Here is a 19665-nt window from a genome sequence, read left to right on the forward strand (position 1 = left end):
ATCTTTTCAATGTAATGTAATGGACCTTAGATATTTCAAACTATGAATTCTGTTAGATCAAATAATCAAAGATAAAAATATCAAAGGTTTACTCCATAAGGTTGCAAAGATATAGGGGTAGAAAGTTTGAGCGTCTTCAGGGGGGGGGGGCGATGGTTGCTCAGCCCCATGGAAAGAAAATTAGCGCCCATGGATAAATTCCTCAAAACGCCCTTGCTGGCCGGTGACAGCATGTTGCCGTTTTTTTACCATTATGTTTACAATACAACGTGGCTTCCCCCCCCCCCTCCACACTAGATACTTGTGATGTACACTAGGAAAACTATAGACTGACATGAGGTTAGTTTTGAGAGGCAAGATTGCAAAATATGTTGTCTGGTTAATTTATCATCTAAAATATTTGTTTAGGAAATATTTCTAAATGAATATAAACAATCTACAAATATTTAACAGGGTGTCGTGTTCCCTTAATTTACATATATGAGCTGGAAACTACGTGATGTTTATTGTTCATACTAAACTGGACATGGAGGAGGAGAAGGTGAACTTTGTGACCTCGTACTTTAGATTACTTTAGATTTGACACACAAGTATGAGAAATTATCCATGTTATAAAAGAAATCCATAACCCCCGTCCCAGCCACCCATGAGTGTCCATAAAATATTTCAGCCGAATCGGTCCAGCCATTTGGCCGGCTATACGCAACCCATATATATAAGAATGTCTTGTTTTATCATATATCTTCGCTCATATATATATATATATATATATATATATATGTAGATAAAGCTGGGATAACATGGGGATATAAAAAAATTCGATGTTTTTTTTCAAAAATCGAATTATTTTTTATTTTGAAAACAAAAGATATTTTTTTCAAAATTTCACGGGCAACAGCTAGTTATATATATTATATCTATTGTATCTAGGGGGTAACCCTGTATCTAAACCAACCTGTGATGTGCTTGTGTTCTACCTCTATCTTCTTCCCCTTGAGGACCAGGGGCAACTAGTGCTCCTCCAGCAGACTCAGGGAGCCCTAGAAGATCTCGTAAACTCTCACGAAACTAAAATAATAAAAGTTGAAAAGACTTCGTTTTTCCAGAGCTGAAAACTTTATAATTAGATATCCTTAATCCCGATCGGTTGATTAATCTGGAGATTAATAACAAGAGAAGAACAAGCAATATTTAAACTCGAGATTTAGAAAAAGAGGAGATCAAGCATTGATCTCGATATCCACCATTCTAAAGTTTTCGCTCAGGATAGATATTGCCTTGAGCGTTTAAAGAACAGTGAAACTGTTTTTTTTCTGAAATATCTTATTTCTCATAATTTATTTTAAATTGTGTCACCCAGCACACCCGGTAACATAGACTTGAACAGTTTAAACTGGTTTCCCTTTGTGTCAAAAACCCATTAATCTCCAAATTTTGAGCCATTCATTTGTGAGCCCCAACGCCCAAAGGATGTAACAAATATATTAAAAAGTGCAAATCTAAAATCCTCTCAAGGTCCTGATGGTATCCCGTATGAGATATTATTCAAATTCAAGTGTCTCCACCACATTTTAGCCACCCTGTATAATAAAGTGAATGTTCTTGGATCTCCTCCCCCTTCCTGGTTACACAGCGTGGTCAAATTACTAAAAAAGAAAGGACCGACAAATAACCCAGGAAACTTTCGCATGACCTTACATCTTCCATTACAAAAACTTACCATATCTTTCTCTTTCTGCAAAAGACTGACCAAGTTTTTAACAGTAAATAATTACATTGATGAGAAAGTACAGAAGGCCTTTCTGCCGGGCAATAATGGCATTATTGAGCATAATGTCGTCCTTGAAGAGATTATAAGCCAAGTAAAGACAAACAAGAAAACGATTCATGTAATGATTTTTCGATTTAGAAGATGCATTTGGTTCAGTGCCGCACCCTCTCATCATACATACCCTCAAAAGGTTTAATGTTCCTGCAGAAATTCAGCTTTATATCAACACCCTGTATAACAACCAACTTTCCCGTGTATTTACGGACAACTGATGGATTCCCCTTTAAAAGAGGAGTATTTCAAGATGACCCGCTTAGTCCCATCATATTTCTGATGGTTTTCAATCCAATCATTGAATTTCCACAGAGTAAGAATGATTGTGGATTTAATCTAAATGGAGACAAAATTATTACTCTGCAAGTGTTAGTTTCAAAGCAATGTGCGATAATCTATCAAGCCTTGCAGTGCTGTCATCATACCACATTTTTAGAAAACAAAAAATGCTAGACTGGGACCAAGAAACCCCATTTCTGAAAACCACCTCTGAATAACTAAACTATACTCATGATAAAAGTCTTGTCTGGCACCTGTTTTTTGGCAAACCCTGTCAATCATAAAATGCGATAACCAAAGAAAAGAGTATTAGTATAAAATTGTAAACTTTTATTGATGAATATACTATGTAATAAATATCGGGTCACATGATATTCGGTATAATTTACAGTACATTGTACATTATTTATTTTCTATGTTTGTAAACTTCTACGTAAAACCCCATTATTCATTTGAACTGCGTTTCAAATGAATACGTAGCATGGTTAGCTTAAACCCTTTTTAATAAGTGCATTGAACTTGTAAAGATGTGTGAAGATAGCTTAACTATGTTATATCTATCCTCGCGTATCCTATAAATACGCAAATCTTAAATGCCCCTATTTCAACTGTGCTGTACTACGTAATATGATTACCTTAATCATGTGATATAGATAACGACGTAGGAATTGTAATTATGTCTATTAACTTTCACATGAAACATATAAACCGGTTTGAAATCATACCTCGTTATAGGGTAGAGATCGATTAAGGGCTTGATAAGTAGCAAATGCTTGTGTCCCATTGTGGCATTTAGAGTTTGAGTAATAGATTGTTTGATAGCTATGCTTGTGTCTCTGTGTGGCATTTAAAGTCTGAGAAATAGCTTGGTTGATAGCTACGCTTGTGTTCCTGTGTGGCATTTAGAGCCTGAGAAATAGCTTGGTTGATAGCTACACTTGTGTCCCTGTGTGGCATTTAGAGTCTGAGAAATTGCTTGGTTGATAGTTATGCTTGTTTCCCTTTGTGGCATTTAGAGCCAGGTGGGCTGTGCCCTGGTTGACTTGGATAGCGGATGGGTTGAGCCTGGACTGATACGGTTTGTGACGAACTTTTAAGAGTACGGTATTTACTACAAAGTTTGAAAAACCTGTTTTCAGAAGAAAAAAAATCTTATTAAGTTTGGAAATGTCAGTTTAACTTGCAAGAATGTGGTGTGTGTCGATTAGATTCGTATAAAATAATATCAACAAGAGTAGAACTAAAGAGAAATTCGGGGAATTATAAAACTTACATTAATTTTTAGTCATTTTACGAAAAGATTTACAATTCATGGAAGGAATAACTTTAGCCTGAAAAATAAAGAACTGGGTTAATAGAAAAAAATTTAATGAAAAGCAAGAGAAAAAAACTATGCTTATTCACAAAAACAAATTTTTAGGAAATCCATGATTTTTTTCTGTCACACTTTGTTCTTCATCGTAATAAGCAATAAGGAACTGATCAGTTTCCTTAAAGTCCAGTTTTCTATTCCTTATCAACCTAATTTTATTTTGAACCATGAATTCTGTTAAAATAATTAAAGTTTGAAATATCAGATTGCAAAGATATAGAGAAAACGATTTAGGATATCTATACTTTATAATTATGGATGTTTCATTTAAAAAATGTGTTACCTTAGAGCCGGTGAAGCAGTATATGGCGAAGTTGATTGAACTGTTGAGAAGTGTGAGAAACCGAACAAATATATCTACCATCCACTGCCAGGTACTCGGGATGAATCTGGAAAAAAACGTTTTTTTATCGCCTTTTACATTACCGAGCTATTATTTCCCCAACAGAGTGAGTTAAACTATTTAACGTCTCTTGGATCAATTAATTAAAATAATGACCCGCTTTGCGAAGTTTTAGAGAAAACATTTGCGAATTTTCATCTCAAAAAACAATAAAATTGTGTACAACTATTTCCCTACACAGTAAAGTACGTAGTAATAATTATTTACAACTACTTTACAATGAAAGTTATACACAATTTTATCGTCTATTGAGATAAAAATGCGCGGTTTTTTCCTGAAAACTTCGTAGAGCGGGGGATAAAAGATAGATAATATTTCTAAGCATGAAATGGGGGATTTGGCATCATACAAACGTCAAATCATTGCAAAGAACAAAAATTTTAAAAATAACTTTAGAATACATTTATGAATTTATAATAATATATAAAGTAGTTGTAAAATATAAAGATACTTACTTTTATTGTTAATATTAAACAATAAAATTGAAAATAAATATCTTATAAACAAATCGGAAAATATGTAATCGAGAAAAAAAGTACGTAATACATTTATGAAATATAACAAAAACAATAAAAGTTGAACTGTTTGGAGGGAAAACATAAAAAAAACTCAAAAAAAATACAAGTTTATGTTTTACATTGAAAACTAATGGATCGTGTCAGTTTTATTCGACTGTGAACACACAGCTTGAAGCAAGAATTGTAGATTCGTAGGAATTTTTAGGATTGGCAGGAATTTTTAGGATTTGTATAAATTTGTAGGATTTGCAGGAATTTTTAGTATTTGTAGGATTCAGAGTTGAAAAATTGTAGATTTTATATTTGTGAGAAATACTTATATCATTCATCATACATGTTTGATAAGATATTTTTAAAAGATTATTGTATTCACATTGATAAAAAACATATGTATTGTATGTTTGTTATAATATGTGAATGTACAATGTACATTGTATATTTTCAAACGTGTGTTCCAAAAAACTCCTGAGTGGTACCGAGAGCCTAATTTTTGACAATTTTGATATTTACAGAAATTTCTGATCAAATAGTGTAAACTAGAGTTTGATTTTTTTCTTTAAGTTTAAATGGCCTAATTTATCCCAACTCCTCAATTCTTCCTAAAATCGGTGGCAGCCTTGAACCCTGGAGCTTTTGCCGCAAACTCAAATTGTTTAATCTCTATATCACTGCAACGTGATTGTGTAAACCTTTGATAGTTTGAAATATCAAAGGTCAACGTCTGTAGGTTGAAAAGGTACAGGCATTAGAAAATCTGAGTTTGAGGCATTTTTCCAAGCGGAAACTTTAAAAGGGTATTTTCCCAAGTAAAAAATTCCCAAGTCTTTCCTAGACGCAGCGCTCGGCCGTAGCCTGTTCTAGTCGCAGCGGTGCTTCAGAAGGCATAACCTAACTTTTGGGAAGTTTTCTCTTGGGAAATTGTCACTTTGGTAGTCGCTAATAAAAAAATACCTTTGGAAAAATACAAAACCACCAGTAATATATTACCTGCATCCCTTGCGGAGACATCTGAGATAGTTTGGTATATTGAAAACTTCGTAGAACCCTAAGATAACCCTGGGTATCTGGAGAAGGATAAAGCTGAGAACTAGAACCATCATAACACGAGCCAGGTTCAGCTCAGCACGCTGTACAGAGGATCTGTGAACTCTTCTACAGCTGTTTATCAGTATCCTAGACAATACATCTTCTACAGCTGTTTATCAGTATCCTAGACAATACATCTTCTACAGCTGTTTATCAGTATCCTAGACAATAACTCTTATACATCTGTTTATCAGTATCCCAGACAATATATCTTCTACATCTGTTTATCAGTATCCTAGACAATATCTCTTCTGCAGCTGTTTATCAGTATTCTAGTCAATAACTCTTATACATCTGTTTATCAGTATCCCAGACAATATATCTTCTACATCTGTTTATCAGTATCCTAGACAATAACTCTTCTACAGCTGTTTATCAGTATTCTAGTCAATAACTCTTATACATCTGTTTATCAGTATCCCAGACAATATATCTTCTACATCTGTTTATCAGTATCCTAGACAATAACTCTTCTACAGCTGTTTATCAGTATCCTAGACAATAACTCTTCTACAGTGGTTTATCAGTATCCTAGACAATAACTCTTCTACAGCTGTTTATCAGTATCCTAGACAATATTTCTTCTACTGTTGTTTATCAGTATCCTAGACAATATCTCTTCTACAGTTGTTTATCAGTATTCTAGACAATATCTCTTCTACAGCTGTTTATCAGTATCCTAGACAATATTTCTTCTACAGCTGTTTATCAGTATCCTAGACAATATCTCTTCTACAGTTGTTTATCAGTATTCTAGTAAATTCTAAACTCGATGCACAAAGGAACCCTGTAAACTTTTTTCTGTTCAAAAAAGATTACAATATGCCTGTTTTCATCTTTTCTATAAAAATGAAATTAAAAAAATGAAATAAAAATAAAAATTTTAGGCGAAAATATCAGGAAAAAAGGTTAATTTTTGACAAAATTCATCTCTTAGGGCTAACTTTGGCAAAGTGCATTAAATACATGTTTTGAACACAAATTTTGAAAGTAAAAGTTCTCAGATTTTGTGCAACTTTTTAAAAGTTCAGAAACCTTTAAGGTTATAAGAGCACATTCCTATTATAGTTTTTATAACAACTTTTGACTTTTTCTTATTCTAAACAGTTTTCTTGAATTTCAGCAGGAAAAAGGGTAGTTTTGTTTAAAGAAAATAATTTGGTAGATGATCTTATTGGAACCAACTATATCTAATTAACCTAATCCTTTAATACCAAAAGAAATCCTGGTGACAAGTCATAAACACGAAAAGAAAAAAGAAAGAAAGACTGAGTTTTTGCCACAAACTGTATAACTTTGATACGTTAAACTATGAATCTGTTAGATCAAATGATCCAATTTTGAAATATAAAAGGATTACACAATAAGGTTTCAAAGATTTAGGGATTTGAAAATGTGAGTTTGTATTTGGAACCATAGTTCCCTTTGTATTTATTTTTCATTTTATTATATTTAGGTTTTAAAAACTATTTATACATATTTTATTGAAATAAACAATAAATGTTTTCACAAATTATTCTTTTCAAATTATTCTTAATTAGAAAACACAGAGAGCACGTTTATTTATCAAATCATAAACATGTTTAACTTCAACAGTTTTCACGTATTAACGATTTCAAACTAAGAAGAGAAAATAACAGTATTTTTTTCATCAAAAGTCGAAACGGTGGAAACAATCAGATTTAATTTTTAAAGGACCTGACGGTAATAAACCCTTCGATATAAAAAGCAAGAAGAAGAATAAATATTTTTACTAGTAAGGGAGGCGCACATGCCTAAGGAGCTTAAATTCTATAATAAAATAACGGTAAACTACAATTGACAGTATAAAAGATAAGAAGATTGAGAAGTCCAGTTTTATGCAATATTATGTAAATTCAGGAAATGCAGCTGTTCATCATGAGCATTTACATTATACAACTATACAAAAGAATTCACTATATTCTTAGAATTGTAATCTTTAGTTTTCCAGTTTTTATCATACATCCTTTCTATACACAGCTACGAGCAGAACAAAAAATGTTTTAGTGTGTGCAGGGAGTTAGGAAAATTAAATTTCGAAAAGTTTTATCTTTCTTTCGTCCATAAAGGATTTTAACTCGCCTTAAAAACTTATTTTTTAATGCCCTATTTCCTTAATCTTTGCAACCTAATGTTGTAGACAAAGAACTAAAGGAACTAAAGGAGCTAAAGGAACTATTAAGGAACTAAAGGAACTATTAAGGAACTAAAGGAACTAATGGAACTAAAAGAACTATAGAAACTAAAGTGGATAAAGAAACTAATGGAACTAAAGGAACTAAAAGATCTAAAGGAACTAATGGAACTAAAAGAACTACTAAAGGAACTAAAAGATCTAAAGGAACTAATGGAACTAAAAGAACTAAAGGAACTGAAGGCACTAAAGGAACTAAAGGAACTAAAGGAACTAAAAGAACTAAAGGAACTGAAGGAACTAAAAGAACTAAAGGAACTGAAGGAACTAAAGGAACTAACCTCCAGTTCAGAATGCTGAGAACTAGAAGTGGAATGAGACCAGTTGTGATCAGAGGATGGAATATCTGGGAGTAGGTTGAAACCTAAAATAAACAAATTACTTTTTTTAAACCATCTAATGACAGGTTATGCCTTCTGAGTCACCACAGGCTCCCAGTCCCATGGGGACCGATCTCTGCGGCTAGGATCGGCTAGAGGTGCGATCGCTGCGGCTAGGATGAGCGCTGCTGCTATAACAGATTTGAAAAGTTACCTCATGGGAAATTGCACATTGGGAACTTGCACTTAGAAAAATACCTTTGAAAGTTCCAGCTTGGAAAAAATGCCTTGGGGAAGGAAGGCGTATGGTTTTTATGGAAAAGTCCGAAAAAACTTCAATCCATTATTTTTCGGTTTAAAAACTCCAATAACAACGAAGTCAATAAGTAAAAACTTGTTAATTTTACAAAATGCAATCCACGTTGTTTGAAAAAGCCAAGAAGGCTTTGAAAAAATATACTCAGGAAATATTTTGGAAAACTTTCTTTTTTAAAGGATTTTTGTTTTTATTTTTAATTATTAAAACGTCCACTTAAATGCTGGAGGAGAATATATTTCTGTGTCGAGGAATGATACTAGATGATTGAGCAGCTACCAGGTTCTATTCAATACTAGATGATTGAGCAGCTACCAGGTTCTATTCAATACTAGATGATTGAGCAGCAGCAGGTTCTATTCAATTTGTCAATATTTTCTTTCCAAGGGCGTATACGGGGGGGGGGAGGCAAGAGTGAAGAACATAACGAAATAATTTCCTGTTCATTCAGTGCTCTAAGAAGATTGTATACATGGACCAGAGCCACCATGACAGAAGTCCGAATGAAAAATCTATTTAGAATGCACATTCATCCTAATGTTTGGCTTGGCTTGAGATTGCAGAGGTAGTAAAAGACCATTTTTTAAAATTTTTTTATTTGGATTTAATTTACTTTATTCATTGCACCACCGTCTTGTAATATTTCTTTTTATTACGAACTAGCTGAAGTGCCAGGCGTTGCCCGTGGAATTTAAAAATTCGAATTTAAAAAACTTATAATTTATTTAGCTTATGTCATCCTTGAAGGTATTCATGAGTTTCCTTACTAAAATTCAGCCCATTTGATTCCAAAGCGAACAAATATTTATTCACTTTGATTTGATTCAACCGTTTGGCCAGCCATACAAACATATAAATGAACGAAAAGCTTTATTATATAGATTACAATTGAACTAATACTTTTTTTATATTATTATTTATTATAATTATTTTCTGGACCTCTGTCCTTTTTCATCTCATAAAATTTAAGTTTAAGTTGAGTTTTTCATTTTCAAAGATGTCTCTTACTATCTCTAGTTTAAATACAAGTATAGTACATGCAAGGTAATTGAACTGTATGTATTTGTACCTTTAAAGTATCTTATACTTATGTCTGATATCCAAGAATTTTATATTTACAGTTCAAATTTTGCCCCCCCCCCCTAGGAGCTCCTAAGGAGGGGGGGGGCAAAAAAAATGTTTCGCGTCGCGCAAATTTGGCCCCAACCGTTAGAATTATTTCTGTATACGCCCTTGTTTCTTTCCGTCTTCTTCTTAGTTTAGTTTCAAACATTATTATATTTTATAAGAAATGGCGAATCATCTCTATTTATGCTTTGCTTATCTGTCTATCTGTCTGTCTGTTTGTCTGTCCGCTTGTATCCAATAAACGTGAAAATAAACCAAAAAAGCCGACAAAGGAATTGAGTCTTTGTCAAAAACTTTAAGTTTTATAGTCTTGATATCTTTGAAGCCTTGTGGTGCAAACCTACTGTATTTCAAACTGAGATTTTTGATCTAACAGAATTGATAGTTTGAAATATCAAATGTCTACGACATTTGGTTGCTGAGATATAGGGATTAGAAAATCAGATACGACTTTCAGAGCAACAGTTAAAAGCTAAAATTATTTTTAGGAAAGGGGGTGCGAAGCGTCCTAAAAGCCTTGTATTTTATATAGCATGGAGCGTCGAAATTGTGTATGTGTATAATTGTGTATTTATTCCAGAACTTGATGGAACAACTAGTTTTCAAAGTGGGGGTTAACACTGACTTTTCAACCAAATAACCGTAGATTAATAAGAATATATATTTAGAACACTAATGTCGTCTTTTCAAGATTTAAGGGTTTTTCGTTCACAATAAACCAAAGGAGTTCTGCGCAGGCAGCGTTGAATTACAAGACAGAGAGAGACAAGGAGTATGGAATACAATGGAAAAAGGATCGACCCGGCCCGCCCTATAATATGATTAATTATCATAAGAAAAAGAGTTTTTAAGGCCGTCTTTTAATTAATATTTTTTTTTATACTTTATCAAATAGAACCAATTTTTGTATGATAAAAATACGTTTGTATTGCCAATATTTTTGCATCCCTATAAAATGTATTTGTTTGGCGTTATTCAGCCTACTTTTTTCCTGTGTAATGTATACATTATACAATAACCTATTCTGAATACATGTGCGTAAGCGTAACTCCTTTGGGCCTCTGCCTCAGGGTTATTGTAAACTAAAACGCCTAAATCTTGAAAGGACGACGTCTAGTTTTCCATCTGTATTGTTTTTAATCTTTGAAAATAACAAACTCGGAAAAAAAAGTTTTTTTCCCCCGCCAGCTTGTTCCAAGTGAACTTCGTAGGTGGTTAAAAGATAATCTTGCAGTTATTGCACGACAGTTGCTTAGTTTAACTGGACTAAAACTCCACTTGTGGAAAACAAAATTGAAGTTAAACTATACTTTAACTCGAGGCTCTGTTTTCAGAACGATTAATGTTGACTAGAAGCAATAGAGGACAAATTACAGATAATGTTTGAAAATAGATAATGTTGTAATTTTAAGAAAAACTAAAATGACAATTTTGAGTTCCCCAATCAAAATTTGAGGCAAATTGGTCCAGGGGTTCCTGAGTTATGATCGGACAAACAAACAAAAAGACAAACATAGATTACAACTTTGTATATATAGATAACGAAAAATGACACCATATATATCATTCTTACTATACGAAGTAGTAATCTTGTTTGCCTGTGTTTGTTTTTCATTTGTATGAGATATGAGATCGAATAGAAACTTACACGAAGAAGTTTAATTTGAAGGCTTGAATTCAAATTCTATTCAAAGAAGAAGAAAAGAGTCAAATATTAAAGATATATACAGATTTTATATTCATATATCTACTTCGCAAAAAGTGCTGAAAAATCCTGAATTTCAATTTTTTTTCCTGTACATTTTTATTCGAATCTTCGTTTTTAAAGGAATTGAGTTTTTGTCACAAATTCGAATTTTCTAATCTTTATACCCTTGTAACCTGATGGTGTAAACTTTCGTTATTTCAAACTTAAATAATTTAATTCATCAAAATTCATAGTTTGAAGTATATAAGGTCTACGACTTTGGGTTGTACAGATATTGGGATTAAAAAATCAGAGATTGTGGCTAAGACTCAATTCCTTTAATCTAACTTTTCACAATTTTTGATTTTGAGAGAACTAGAAAGAGGGAGGAATCAATCAATTTACGTAAAGTTAAAGATAATGAGAAAATAGTTTTTGGAGGGGAATTTTCTGGGCACTATGTCATTTGTACTAATAATTTTTCCTACACATCTTCTATTCGACATAGAGAGGAAAACATCATTTTTCTACACATCATTTGTCCTAATCTTTGTCCTAAACATCGTTTGTCCTACACATCATTTGTCCTGCAGAATGATGAAATCATTTTTCGATCCTACATTAAAGTGTTTTAAAAGATCAACTAAAAAATTGAAAATACGCAAAATCATTTTTCTTCTGCATCATGACGATGGTTTTCTCTCTCTGTAGGGAATGTGATGTAAGAACAAACTAAGAGTAGGACAAATAAAGCACATGAATATAATGTGTAGGACAAATGATTGTAGGACAAATAAAGCACATGAATATGATGTGTAGGACAAATGATTGTAGGACAAATGATTTTTAGGACAAATAATTTGTCAGACAAATGATTTCTAGGACATGTGATTGTAGGACAATTGATGTAGCGCCAGTTGGGAGTTTTCTTCTAAGTTTCTCCTTTTTATGAAATGTTTACGTTTTTTATGTTTTCTTTTGTGTGAAGATAATGGTAAAAACATGTTTAGGATTTATCGAAAGCAAAACTTTTTCAGTAATTTTCCTCATATATGTATGTACACGTGAATTTAGTTAGTCTTCTATATAATAAAGCTCTTCGCTTGTGAATTTATTTTTGTATTTTTGTGAAAATTCTCAAATCATTCATACCGATTGTTGGGTTTTCACTGATTTATGTATTTGTAGATAAATTTATTTTGTAACAAAGGCTTCAAAAATTCGATATTTAAAAAAAATTCTCAAAAATCTAAATTTCCTTTTTTTTCAAAATTCGAAATTTTTGTTTTCCACGGGCAACGCCGGGCAATTGAGCTAGTATTATATATGACCTATAGGAATTGGAAATGTTTACAGTATACTTCAGAATTCAATTTATCCAGTTTTTCCCAATTTTTCTGCGTTTGAAAAATATGTTGAGTGGGTTGAAAGAAAATTATACTTTAAATATTTGGATAATAAGCTGCAAGACAAAGAAAAAATAATATTAATATTAAAATAAATTTTCCTAACCTCTACAAATATAGGATCTGTTTCGACCATTGCGTAGAGTGGAGAGAACTGGACGAATCTAAAAATAAATCATGTGAGATCTGTTATTAAATATTCTATTACAACTCTTCTTGAACATTCCGTTAACGAACAACATATCTTGAACATTCCGTTAACGAACAACACTTCTTGAACATTCCGTTAACGAACAACATATCTTGAATATTCCGTTAACAAACAACACTTCTTAAACATTCCGTTAACAAACAACATATCTTGAACATTCCGTTAACGAACAACGCTTCTTGAACATTCCGTTAACGAAAAACACTTCTTGAATATTCCGTTAACGAACAACATATCTTGAATATTCCGTTAACGAACAACTCTTCTTGAACATTCCGTTAACGAACAACTCTTCTTGAATATTCCGTTAACGAACAACTCTTCTTGAATATTCCGTTAACGAACAACACTTCTTGAATATTCCGTAAACGAACAACTCTTCTTTAACATTCAGTTAACGGACAACTCTTATTTAACATTCCGTTAACGAACAACATATCTTGAACATTCCGTTAACGAACAACTCTTCTTTAACATTCCGTTAACGAACAACTCTTCTTTAACATTCCGTTAACGAACAACACTTCTTGAATATTCCGTTAACGAACATCTCTTCTTGAACATTCCGTTAACGAACAACACTTCTTGAACATTCCAGAACAACATATCTTGAGCATTCCGTTAACGAACAACTCTTCTTGAACATTCCGTTAACGAACAACTCTTCTTGACCATTCCGTTAACGAACAACTCTTCTTTAACATTCCGTTAACGAACAACTCTTCTTGAATATTCCGTTAACGAACAACATATCTTGAATATTCCGTTAACAAACAACATATCTTGAACATTCCGTTAACGAACAACATATCTTGAACATTCCGTTAACGAACAACTCTTCTTTAACATTCCGTTAACGAGCAACACTTTTTGAACATTTCGTTAACGAACAACACCTAACACTTTTTGATTAAGGTTTACTATAAAAAAGTTATCAGAAAAAGTACAGAAAATTGAAAATACATTTTAGAAAGCTGTCAATCTCAACTTTTGTCATCCGCCAAGAACAACTTTCTACTGTGTGTACTTGGGCCTCAAGAGACCATCGTGTACCGGCCAATTCAAATATCGGGTACTGTACATATGTATACTTTGCTTGTCTGTCTGTTTGCATACATTAAACTTTAAAACAGTTGAACAGAGATCCGGTCCTTTTTTTGTGGAATCTCATACGTCCCCAGGGAAAGTCAATGGATGCTCAGAATTTCAAAATTTTAATTTTCCAACCTATTGAAATTTTCCACGAAAAACATGACGAAATCAGCAAGTAATCTTTTTGATTATTATTTTTATTGTGTGAAAAGAGAAAGCTCACAGATAGAGCCACAATTTATAGTTAAAATAGAAAATGGTCTTGAAGCGAAAGCCTAGTTATTTAAAAACGAGGTTAAGAAAAGGACAGTTATAATGCCGGCCGGCATAAACTCAAATTTTCTAATTCTAATATCTTGGCAGTTCATAATGGAAAATAGCTAACCGCCATATAACACTGGGTTGCAAAGATATAGGGATTAGAAAATTAAAGTTTGTGGCAAAGAATCAATTCCTTTGAGCCAACATAATATACGATTTTATCGGATTTGTCAGAATTTATAATAATAATAAAACTGGAGAAGAGAAGGTTAACAAACGGAAGTTTAAGAAAAGAATAATTAAGTTATCTATATAATAAAGCCTTTCTTCATAAATATGTTAACTATATCTGAAGAAACTACTGGACCAAATTGGCTAACATTTTTTTTATGAAAAACATAAGTATTGAGTACCCTGGTTTTTAAACTCCACTGGCAACGCCAGGCACCTTAGCTAGTTAGTTATAAACAAACGCCGACTTGATGGGCCTGTCCGTTTTGTTGATTTAATAACCGTTTATGAACGAATTAAACTGTAGCAAAACTGTCCTCAAACATTACATCTTTGATAATCCTTGATAATCTTAGATAATCTCAGACAATCTTAGATAATCTTAGACAATCTCAGACAATCTTAGATAAATTAGATAATCTCAGACAATCTTAGATAATCTTAGATAATCTCAGACAATCTTAGATAATCTGAGATAATCTTAGATAATCAGATAATCTTAGATAATCTTAGATAATCTTAGATAATCTTAGGTAATCTAAGAAAAATCTTTAATTTTACCTGACTGCGTTAAATAGAATAGAGCAGGCAATAACAGGTAGCGTGTAGAACTGGACTATAGAATATATTCCACGGGTCATCACCCTATGTTGGTAGTCTAGCGGACTACATACAGCCTAAACATAAACAGTAGCCAGCACCCAGTGTTGGTAGTCTAGTGGACTACATACAGCCTAAACATAAACAGTAGTCAGCACCTATGTTGGTAGTCTAGTGGACTACATACAGCCTAAACATAAACAGTAGTCAGCACCTATGTTGGTAGTCTAGTGGACTACATACAGCCTAAACATAAACAGTAGTCAGCACCTATGTTTGTAGTCTAGTGGACTACATACAGCCTATACATAAACAGTAGTCAGCATCCAGTGTTGTTAGTTTAGTGGACTACATAATAGATCTCTTTTTTTGAGAGACTGAAGTTTTCAATAATAATTGGAGACTACTGGAGAGTACCGGAGGGTTCTAAATCCAGTGGAGAGAAAATTATTTCTACTGGAGAGCTTTTAAATTTTTACCAAAATATAAATTCTACCGGAGGGTTTTCTTTTCCACTGGAGTAAATTGCATTTCAAAATGGGGAGGATTTAAGTTCTTACAAAGAGAAAAATTCTACTGGAGGGTTTTTTAATTCACTGGAGTAATGTTCTGTGTGAACTAAAAAGGTTTGAATTTTTCCCCATAGTGATTTATATTTTACCGGGTTTTCAACTATTGATATTATAAACACTACTGTGTAATAATGTTAGGTTTTTGTTACTGATATATCTGAAAACCTGCAAAATGTAGATAATTTTTTTTAGATTTTCCTGTTTACAACTAAAATCCAAGACAGACAAGTAATGTATAGAAATACATCTAAAATGCTTTTGTAAGATATGAATTACTTTGGGGAAAAATTCAAACCTGTTTTTCTACACAATCTAATCCCTCCAATGAATTAAAAAACCCTCTGGTAGAATTATTAATTTAGGTTCAAATTCCAAGGCTCCCTGATATGAATAGTTTGTACTCCAGTGGAATAGAAAACCCTCCGGTAGAATTTATATTTTGGTAAAAATTTAAAAGCTCTCCAGTAGAAATAATTTTCTCTCCACTGGATTTAGAACCCTCCGGTACTCTCCAGTAGTCTCCAATTATTAATGAAAACTTCAGTCTCTCTCTTTTTTTACTTTTTCATTTAAAACGTATCCACCGTCTAAAAAGCAAAGTAAATTATGTCTTAGTAGTAGTATATATTAGTTGTATAGCTAGTAAAATGCATACACTCTACGGTATACGTCTGATAAAAATAATTTTAATCATTCTCCTGCTAATCCTCAAAAACTGCTGTTTAAAAAAATAAAATGGAAAGAAAGATGTATGAATTGTAAAGTTCAACATTAAGAATATGATGGTTTGGTCCGGTAGCGGAAATTCTAAATGAAAAAGATAATACACTATAAGACTTTAATTTCCTTTACAGTGTTTCAATCTTCTTTTCTTTTTAGATATATAACTAAAACATTGAAAAAGTATATTAAAGAAAAAATTTCTAAAATTAATTTTAGCTTTTATCTGTTTTTATCTGTGAACAAAAAATCGCGCCGCTGGCGAACATTTTTTTGACTTAAAAGACTCAAAAAGAGTCAAAATTAATGACTAAAGACTAAAAAACTAGAGTTTTAACTTTTCACACATTATAGTTTATTAAGACAGATATTTTTCCTGTTTTGCACTAGGATTTCTTTCCCTTAAGCATGCTATTAAGAAGCTATTCTGAAGATAGGAACAAAAAATTCCAAATTCAGGGGGGGGGGGCGAATGTACCCCCTCCCCCTGTATCCACCCCTGAACTTATTCCATCCTTTCAAAAGTTTCCAGGATGTTATCTAGTTCCTAACGACAATTTGCCAGGCGGCACTTTGCCATGTAACAATTTTACCATGTGACAAAGTTTCCATGGTACACTTTGTCCTTTAGCCCTTTGCTATGTAACAAGTTTGCCATATCACCATTTTGCTAGGTGATCATTTTGCCAGGTGATCATTTTGACAGGTGATCATTTTGACAGGTGATCATTTTGACAGGTGATCATTTTGCCAAGTTATCATTTTTACAGGTGATCATTTTGACAGGTGATCATTTTGACATTTGATCATTTTGACAGGTGATCATTTTGACAAGTGATCATTTTGACAGGTGATCATTTTGACAGGTGATCATTTTGACAGGTGATCATTTTGACATGTGATCATTTTGACAGGTGATCATTTTGACAGGTAATCATTTTGACAGGTGATCATTTTGCCAGTTGACAATTTCCCAGTCGACAACTTTGCCAAATGACTACTTGCCAGTTGAGTTGACAATTTTGTCAGTTGACCATTTTACCAGTTGACAAACTCGACAGTTGAAAACTCTGCCAGTTGATAATTTTACCAGTTGACAGCATTGCAAGTTGACTAAGTTGACAACTTTGTCAGTTGAAAACTTTGCCAGTTGACAACTTTGTCAGTTGACAACTTTGCCAGTTGACAACATTGATAGTTGAAAACTTTGCCAGTTGACAACTTTGTCAGTTGACAACTTTGCCAGTTGACAACATTGATAGTTGACAACTTTGCCAGTTGCTAGACTCCCTTTGTAGCCTGTGGCCCCCGAAGAAGGCATAACCTAACCCATATATAACGGGAGTAAAACATTTACCAAGTGACAAATAAAGCCTAAGCATTCAGTCCCCTAGCCTGTCATAGTTGCAGCGTTTGGCCCTCTTGTTCTGTCCTAGCCGCAGAACTCGGCCCCTCATCATGTAATAGCCGCAGCGCTCAGTCTCCTAGCCTGTCTTTGCCGTAGTAATTTGTATTTATTACCGTACTGAAGATTTTAATAGATTAAAAATATTTATTAGTAAATATGTTTAATTTTTCAAAGTAACATCAATTAACGTTGACATATGAGTCTATATAAAATAATCTGTATTAGCATTATGATAAAAATAATGTTTATTTTTCTGTGCTTTAATGTTATTCTTTTTTATTTTAGTGGGACTTCTGTGTATTTGATGTTGATATAAAGCAAATAGTTTTACTAGTACTTCAAAAACCAACTTAATAAGTGAAATGGGTCTGTGTACACTAAACATGACTATTGGACTGCCTTCCTAATCAACTATTTTCTTGTTCCCGGCCCCCTGCAGATTTGCTCTTTATCAATTACCATAAATTAGTTCAACTCAAAAACTATTTGAAATGCTTATGATTTCTAACTGGAAAATTGTTCACTGGCAAATTGTCAACTGGCAAAGCAGTCACCTGGCAAAGTTTACCTGGGAAAATGGTTACCTGGCAACTTTTTCACATGGCATATTGACAACTGGCAAAGTGTTACCTGACAACTTTGTCACATGGCAAAGTTGTCACATGAAAAAGAGTCACCTGGCAAGTTAATACATGGCAATCTAACACTGGCAACTCGCCGCTGCCGGCAAAGTACAACATCGTATGGTCACTTATACGTTTGTTTTAATTACCTGATGTCTCTCTATTGTGATGACCATGGTTAGAAAGACGCTGGCAGCTAGAGCTACGTGACAAGTAGATTCTGAGACTGGGATAAGGTTCGATATTGTCTTGTTGGAACTCATTATATTGATCGTGTAGATTAGGTTGGAGAGGATTACTAGTAGATCAGCGCAGCAGAGAATACACATCAGGATATTGAAAACATTTCTCATTGACCTTAACAAATATTTCATTACTAATACGATCACATTCACTGCCCTTATTATTACAGTACACACTACAAAATCAACTCATGTACATTTGAATCTGAGCTGAACCGCCCGGTACACCAACTAAACTGGCAGACATATAGCAGTGGTCAATAAAGTTGGCCTAGCTCTGTAGGCAGCGCTAACTGGTGCAAGTATGTTGACGTGGTCTGATATTAGGCTGTATCTGGTTACAATAACTAATGCGGCAATTTTTCGATTTTTTTATTTCACGGGCAACGCCGAGCACTTCAGCTAGTTATTAATATATTCAGAAAAGGAAAATGAACAATTTCAAATTTTCTAATATTTAATATTTCAAACTTTGACTCGTAGAATTTAGTTTAAAGCAATTTAGTGCGCAACTAATCCATGAAAATATGATCTGAATTGTATTTTCGCGTTCTCATATACTTTTTAACCTCATAACTGGAACACCGTAGTCACGGTGGACTAAGCCAGTGGGGTCGGTCAAATAGGCCTATGATGAGGCCGGGTACTGTAAAAAGTCTGAACGCGCCATGGGAGTTGTCATAGTTAGCCCTCTCACGGAGGTTTATGCCAAGAAAATTGACCCCTGTCGTATGTTAGTCTGGTTAGGGCGACGTACTGTACCATAGGATCAGGTCAGTACACGCTGTTATCTGGCAGGCCGGTACAAACTGGGCAGGTCCTGTTCGAATTCAAATTTACTACGGGGATAGTGTAGTTCCTCTAGATTGATTTTACTCACAAATATAATAAAAGCAAATTTATTCAGTTAAATATTTGAAATTTAAAACATTTTTATTCTTCTGAAAAAGTTCTTAGAAAGTAATCTGAATTATTTTTCAAGTTAAGCTGGAGTTATGTGTAAAGCGAAAAAAATAATTTCAAGTTATGTGACGGTTTAAGGGGTTTTATCTAAATCGAATTAAATATGGGATTCCCGAGTTTCTAGAAAATGGGTTTTTATAAGTTTTTTTTTCTACAAAATACTCCAGTCAATATCGGTTTTGATTAT

The 19665-nt window shown here is 33.3% G+C and overlaps 1 protein-coding gene across 1 annotated transcript in view; it reads right to left on the bottom strand.

Moving 5' to 3' along the window:
* Positions 1 to 955: 955 nt before the first annotated feature.
* The window catches only part of LOC111702941 (FMRFamide receptor), a gene marked incomplete at its 3' end in the record, with an annotated part of 29820 nt that continues 11110 nt past the window's right edge, over positions 956 to 19665 (bottom strand). The window contains 7 exon segments of the mRNA XM_023474759.1: positions 956 to 1068; positions 3760 to 3865; positions 5385 to 5570; positions 7980 to 8062; positions 12662 to 12719; positions 14912 to 15027; positions 18423 to 18630. Of these exon segments, the coding sequence (XP_023330527.1) occupies positions 956 to 1068; positions 3760 to 3865; positions 5385 to 5570; positions 7980 to 8062; positions 12662 to 12719; positions 14912 to 15027; positions 18423 to 18630 (870 nt within the window).

Source organism: Eurytemora carolleeae, unplaced genomic scaffold (assembly GCF_000591075.1).
Source record: "Eurytemora carolleeae unplaced genomic scaffold, Eaff_2.0 scaffold486, whole genome shotgun sequence".
NCBI classification, from domain to species: Eukaryota; Metazoa; Arthropoda; class Copepoda; order Calanoida; family Temoridae; genus Eurytemora; species Eurytemora carolleeae.